Raw genomic sequence first — 7044 nt, 5'->3', positions numbered from 1 at the left:
GGACGAAAAATGATCCAGACCTGTCGAGAGGCGACTGTAACTCTCTCAAGAGAGAGAATACCCCACCCAACGACACCACACGGACAGCTGGACAAAAGGGTGCTGCAGGAGTGTTACAGGTGAGTCAACCTTGGCATGTGATGTGATTGGGAATCAAGTGACGTGGCGACGCTAGTGAGGGACTGCGCCGCCTCGCCGTGGGGGCGTCGGACACGGCGAGAGCTGAAGATGCTTCGTGTTGCGACTGGCTCCTTCCATCACTTGGCTTCCCCCCAGCATCTTTTCGTGTCTTCGACTTCCCATTCAAAAGCCTATTTACTCTCGTACCACTCGCGAAGAAGCCCCCCGATCTTAGCCTCTCATATGCTCGTTCCCCCTTGATGTGCTTCCCAGCGGGACGGTCCCTTCCTCTGACGAAATGGAGCACGACGACTTCGGCTGGCACTCGTTCGCAGAGGTCGAGACACAGGAGACGCTCGTCAGCCAGCCGGTTGATTTTGATTTCACCGAATGGCTCAACGAGTACGCAGTTCCTGCCTCGTCGCAACCTATCCGGGGGCACGACATCACGTTATCTCAGACTTTGGATTTCTCTGGCGAACCGGATCTGGTCTCGACAGGATGCGATTTTGTGTCGACATCGCGCGAGCCATGCACGGTCCTGCCGTCTGCCGTATGCGCCGCCTTTCCTCCCCAACAAGACTGGGAGTCCGGTCCCGAGCTGAGCGCCTACGGGTCGGGCCTGAGCTCACCCTGGGACGAATCAGGAGCCTCGTCTGTCGGACCAGAAGGCCTCGACGCATGGTGGACCGGGGGACAGCACGACGAGCTGGTGGCGACTATATCACCATTGAGGCTTCACAGACCTCTGCCTGTCGCATGCTCTCCATCGCCAACGCCGGCCGCCGAAAGTGTCATGCCGACAGCACCAGAGTCCGGGATCGCAGAGAGCGTCGCAAAATCAACGGCAGCACAAAGGTTCCCTTGCCCTGAACCCGGATGCGGATGCACATACGCGAGGAAGGAGTATCTCAAGAGGCACACGCAGTCGTGAGTTTTCAGATCGACCCTCATATCGTCAGTCGCCGCCGCCGCTAACAAGCTCAAAGATGTCACAGATCAGGCAGGAGAGGCTATAGATGTCGCTTGTGCAATAAAGATTGCGGTACCAGGGCCGATAATCTGTTGGCGCATGCAAAGAGACACGCGAAACCGCTGAAGACGAGGGGTCTCGACTACTATCCAGAGGCTGCCGCCTATGTGGAAGAACTGCTGGGACAGAGGGGGTGAAAAGACGACAAGGGCCGTGATCCATCACACAGGGCTAATAGCTATACCATACCATACCGTCCATGGTGATTCCCCGCCTATTGACGCCGTCTCTGGAGTAGACGTATGAGCGCAAAGTAATAGATAGCCTGGTGAGAAGTAATAGAACAGTTAGCGGGTTATCTTTGGGGACACACATACCGAGCCCAGTGTAGGAGCCTGTAAGACACTCGACAGACCGTGATACGCGCTGGCGTCCACCCAGGCAGTGACGTCGCTGTGTTCAGAAGCATCGCTCTCTTCAGTAGCGTCGCCGTCTTCAGGAGAGAGTTTTTGGGGGGGGGGGGGGGCCGGCGGCTGAGGCTGGGAGGCATGGGCGTGGTCTCCACACTGCGGATCTCTGTGGCTGTACCTGGGGGCCCACAAACGGGGGGCCTCACCCATTGCGGTCGGGCTCCGTCGGGTAGAAAGCATGCAAGGGCCGACGCTAGGCTCTTTGGGCTGGTTGCCTTAAACGCCCACCACCCTTTTCCCCCCTTGTCCACTCGCAGACGATGTTGTCAGGGGCACCAGACACAGCCCCTGCTCGAAGTGGGCCTCCACAGCCGATCGAGCCCGCGCCCATGATTCTCAGAGTTCCCTTTCTGCCAGCGAAGCTGACGCCTAGCCCGGTCCCTTAATGCTCCCCCCTCTCCTGTCCCCACACGCCCCATGCCTTCGGTCGACCAATTGTTTTTTTTTTGTCCACGCTGTGCCATCTCGACCGCATGCACCCAAGCCTGGAGGGGTCGTCCTGCGGTCAGCCGTACGAACGCGTGCGTGGACGACGCGAAAAGGACCAATCGCCGGCATAGGGGGGAGGTGGTTGCATCCGGACGAGATGGGGTATTGACATGTCGTTCTGTCTCCGCTCTGCGGACAATTCTGGGCTGTCAGACTTTGTTGCAAACCGACCCCCAAATGACCATTCGCTTCGAACCACCACCACCAACACCACCACCGTCAACATGGCCGGCATCGAAGCACACCCCTTTGAAAAGACAACGTGGGCTTTTTTTCCATCGTACTCCCTCTCGATGGTAAGTCAGTCAGTCAGTCAGTCCATGGCTGGCTGCAAGCCTCTCTATGCTGTGTGTGTGTGGCCAGCGCCGCCTTCACGGGTCGACCGGCCGATGAGAACGATCCGAGTTCATTCTCTCGGATGGTGGATGGTGGCGGCAAAATCGAACAATTCCACGGCTGAAAAAAACCTCCCCTCGAGCTTTTGCGAACAAATCCTTTAACAGAACGCTGAATTTCCACTTTCTTCAGGGTCCCACAGGCACGGCTCAGATTGTTTATTGATCCCTGTTGTGTTGAAGGATCCAAGAGAAAAGGGAAATCTCAGACCTAGTCCTAGTGTCCAAGGTCCAACCAATCAGGAGTCAGGAGTCAGGAGTGTCACTCACCTACCTGTACATTGTACACGTAAAATTCCACCAATCACGTTCTAGCCCGTAGACTCTCCCAGCCTGTAGACTCTCTCCCGTTACAATATGTGACTTCTGCCTTGCACGACTCGTGGCCGTCGTCGTTCTCCAGGATGCGAGCCATCACTGTCGTGTCGGGTTTAGCGCCCTTGTGACAGTGTTCGAGATGTACCACACCTCTTTATTGTGCTCGCTCATCTCCCACGAAGTGCAGGTGCGGTAACGGGTGGGTGCTGGGGAAGAAAGATGTGAGAGGTGAATCGAAGACGGCGTCGTCTCGCAGCTGTCGAAGCATGGTCAAAAGTCTAGTTTTGACTTGTAGCAGGCCGCAGCCGTCACAAGTGGTTTCCTTTCGCGCACCATTTGAACTTCGGCCAGTCTGGGTGTAGTGTGCGTTGTGCACCGCGCGCCCGCGATAAGCCTGCCGTGGGGCATATCACAGGGCATTGCGTCCGCATGAGCCTATGAAATCGGTCCACATGGTCGACTTTGGGGCGACCAGAGAAGATTGGCAAACCTTTCAGTGGTGCCAGCAAGCCTCTTTTCGGGGGGCGGTTGGGGTGAGGACTGAACGCCCGACTGGGCTGGAAGATTGCAGCCTTTGGCCAATCAGGCACTCTTGGTGGTGAGGGGGGTAGGCCACCAACACCGCCAAGCGTGTGATTTGACGTCAAAAGTTGCGGCCCAAGGAAATAGGGAGGTTGGGAAAAAGGACGCTAAAAAAAAAAACAACACGGGACAGCCATCCAGAAATTTGCGCAGTGCCACGAGACCGGGGCCGACGCGCATGACTGACTTGGCTGGCTGCCCTATTGCGCCCGACAAGGGGGTCGTGACGAAGTAGATTGCGTCCTGATTGGCGGGAGACAAAAGTGTCGGTGAGTCAATCACAGGGTCCACCACACCACACCCACACGGTTCAACCCCCCTGCATTTCTGCGCGGGCCTGTGCGAGTCTGGCCACCCAGTCACAGGGAAGCAACCGTGTCAGCAGGCATCCATTTGGTGCCACCCCAGTGGGTGACAGAATTCCGTCCCCACTATTATGGCATTCTGCTCGGATTTCCTGCCTCACTGGGTACGGAATTCTGTCACCCACTGGGTGGGTGGTTGTGGTCTGAGAGGGAGAGGCGGAGAAAAAAAAGCTAATGATAAATACCCGCCCGAGAAGTCGTCTTCCTCAAGACTGGAGGAAGATTTAGATCGGGTTCTCCCCCTCACGAGCATTCATTGTACCCACCACCAACATCCGTCCTGCTTTTCAAATCGTCACTCTTGTCAACGTGTTACTTACGAAACCATTCAACCTGGTGGACGAATTAATCATTCTAAGCACAAGAAAAGCAAAGATGCCGACGATTTTGCGCCTTCGAGACCTTTTGGCCATGTCCGAGGATGAGATTGCCCCGGCGGATGTTAGCTCTTCGTCGGATGTCGTCCCGGAAACACCGTCGTCCCTCTCCCTCGTCAAGGGCGATGAAGACTCGCCACCCGCGCAGCCTACCGAGCGCAACAGGCCGGTGAAACGGAGGAGGCCCAGAACACCCAGACACGTGCAGCGCACACCGCCAACTCCAAACTCCAACGGGAAACTCGAATGCACTTGGGACGAATGTGACGATGAGATCAAGGAGTTTCCGCGCCTGGGCGAATGGAAGTCAGTTATCTCCCCCCCACAAGAACGCAAGAACTGACCTGGGTACGCAAAGCAAACACATGGACAAGCATGAACGCCCGTACAAGTGTGCCTCGGACGGTTGCAGGAACCAAAAAGGCTTCACGTACGCCGGTGGACTTGTCCGTCACGAAAGGGAGGTCCACGGCAAAAACGTCGGGGCCGAACACCAAATCTGGTGTCCGCATAAAAGCTGCAAACGACACTTCCGCAAACCGTTTGCCCGCGACCAAACCCTCAGGGAACACCTGCGTCGGGTTCACAAATTCACGGATGTGGAAAAGCCAGGCCCCCCGTCGCGCCCCCGCAAGCTGGATGACCGTGCTGACCACGACGACGACGACGAGGTCGATGGCGAAGAAGAAGAACAAGTGGCGCAGACCAAGAGGCGCAAGACGGCGGCGGACGATGGCGAGGTGGAGAGGCTCCGGAAGCAGGTAAAACAGCTCCAAGGAGCCCTGGCGGCGTCCGAAAAGAACGTGGTCAGGCTCGAAGCAGTCGAGGCAGAATTCAAGGCTTTTGACGCCTTTAAGACGCTCTTTCTGGCGATGCTCAACAAGCCGCAGGCGGCCGAGGCCGATGGCACACGCTTGGAGGGCGAGCGAGGCGCTGCCGACAAGACCGCCCTCGACCCACCGTTGCCAGATTCTTCGGAAATCAGCAAGGAGTAGTTTCAGGGAGGGGTGGGTGGATTCTGCGTCCCCGATTAGCACCCCTGCGCAAGGCCCGTGGCGACGGACGGGGAGCTAGTGAAAAGACGCACCCCCCAGTGTCAAACTTGCCATGTTTGGTGCTCTGTAGGTTATACACTGCCACAACTGTTCCCTTGTACCCTGCCCGGTCCGTGCCAGACAACACTACGGCTTTGCCCTGCCAGTAATGTTCGATCGTGTGGGCCTCAAACGCTCCCTGTCGGTCAAAACTGCTGCTCTGTCCCACCAGTCATACACCGTCGTGTAGACTCGAGCTTCTCGTGGGTGGAAAACGCTTCCTGACACCCCGCTCCTCGCGCCCTGCTCTTCACACCGCTCTTTCACACAACCATGCTCAGAGTTTGGATTTCGGGAACCAATGGCTAATACTTTACCGCCTCCATAATTCTGAGCAAAGGTAATTGTGATGTGAAAGGTGAGAAGCCATCACGGCAGCTACCGCCAGCCTCTAGCCGCCAGCCGCTCATCGCTCGCAGCTCGCCAACCGAGTCTCAATGAAAGGTCTGACGAGGAGCAAGGGCTAGACTAGCTGAATGCAAAAGCTTGCTAGTGCCCGTCCATCCGTCTGTGTCTGCAGGTGGAGCAAGAAGCAGTGAAGAGAAAAGAGTAGCAAATAAAGGGGGTGGGGCAGGAGGGGCGGGCAAAAGCCAATGAAAAAATGGGGGCATGACGTATGGCGTTTTGTGGAGATTTGACTTAGTCACTTGATTCAAGGATAGCATTGGCATAAGGAGTAAGGAGGTGGCTGGAAATCTGACCTGTCACAAAATGCACTCGAGTGTAAAGCAGGGGGTTGCAGGGGTATGTGTGGTGGGTCGCAAAAAAAGGAGCGGTTGATGTGCTCGGGATGGGACCATCGTCTCCTTGCTTCTTGTCCATTTCTTTGTCTCGAATATTTTGTCGAGTTACAAAAATCCCAGAGGGGTAATTGTCTCCACTTTTGACAAAGCCAAGCAGGAATCACGTCTTGCTTCTTTCTTTGTCTCGAATATTTTGTCGAGTGACAAAAATCCCAAAGAGGCAACTGTCTCCACTTTTGACCGAAAGTCAAGTAGGAAATGATGTCTTGTTTCTTGTCCTTTTCTTTGTCTCGAATGTTTGTCGAGTTACAAAAATCTCAGAGAGGCAACCGTCTCCACTGAAGAAAAAGCATGTCTCGCTGGGGACCATGATGGCGGATTGGGATGCGTTTCGGTCGGGAGGAGAAGATGGCGGGTGGTTTTACTCCCAAGTGGGTCCTCCGTTGTTACTCGTGTCCGGCCTGAAAACCTTAAAAATTTACCACTTGGCAGACAGAAATGCACTCGACTGCAAGGGATGTCATCCCTCCTCGATGGTTGCCAAGAATGGCTGCCTAGAATGAATCCATGAGTGACGTCAGGACTACATCCACCACAACCACAACCAGGTAAAAAGGGGGGCAAGAACTACAGCACATGTGACACACTATGGTGCAATTGGAACGAAGAGGCACACACCCTCCCGGCCCCCGAGGAGGCCTCGCATGCTGGTGGGCGCCAAATCACCGGGAGGCTCCCACCAGGGCTTCGGTCTCGATCGGTCCACGGCTCACTAGCGTTGTGTCTCTCGGGGCTGGGAGGATCCAGTCAAATTAGGGGGGGGCCTTTTTAGAGGGTCGGACTCACTCTGTGCAGGTACGAACCACCCAATCGACGCAGTTGGTGCTGTTCGACTGGCCTGCCTGTCCCCACAAGAGACAGGAGCTGTGACTCATCCCTGCGGACTTTATTGGTTCTGTCGTATAACCTGTTTGACCACGGTACTCTCGTGTGACACGGCACTTTGGTTCTGCACGGCACTTTCATTCGACAGGGTGCTTTGGTTCGACACGAACGTTCCTTCATTGGTCCTGTCGTATAGCTGTTCGACAGGGTACTTTGGTTCTGCACGGCACTTT

The 7044-nt window shown here is 55.8% G+C and overlaps 2 protein-coding genes across 2 annotated transcripts; both read left to right on the top strand.

Moving 5' to 3' along the window:
* Window positions 1–418: 418 nt before the first annotated feature.
* Window positions 419–1054, top strand: Z517_09412 (uncharacterized protein; the record flags this gene model as incomplete). The annotated part of the gene is made up of 1 exon (XM_013425322.1): window positions 419–1054. One exon carries the CDS (start codon window positions 419–421, stop codon window positions 1052–1054), a length of 636 nt encoding a protein of 211 aa, XP_013280776.1.
* Window positions 1055–4087: 3033 nt separating this feature from the next.
* Z517_09411 (uncharacterized protein) lies at window positions 4088–5084 on the top strand (the record flags this gene model as incomplete). Its single annotated transcript, XM_013425321.1, has 2 exons — window positions 4088–4395; window positions 4448–5084. The coding sequence occupies 2 exons, from the start codon at window positions 4088–4090 to the stop codon at window positions 5082–5084; spliced, it is 945 nt and encodes a 314-aa protein (XP_013280775.1).
* Window positions 5085–7044: the final 1960 nt, after the last annotated feature.

Source organism: Fonsecaea pedrosoi, assembly GCF_000835455.1.
Source record: "Fonsecaea pedrosoi CBS 271.37 unplaced genomic scaffold supercont1.6, whole genome shotgun sequence".
NCBI classification, from domain to species: domain Eukaryota; kingdom Fungi; phylum Ascomycota; class Eurotiomycetes; order Chaetothyriales; family Herpotrichiellaceae; genus Fonsecaea; species Fonsecaea pedrosoi.
This window is presented reverse-complemented; position numbering and strand designations above follow the sequence as displayed.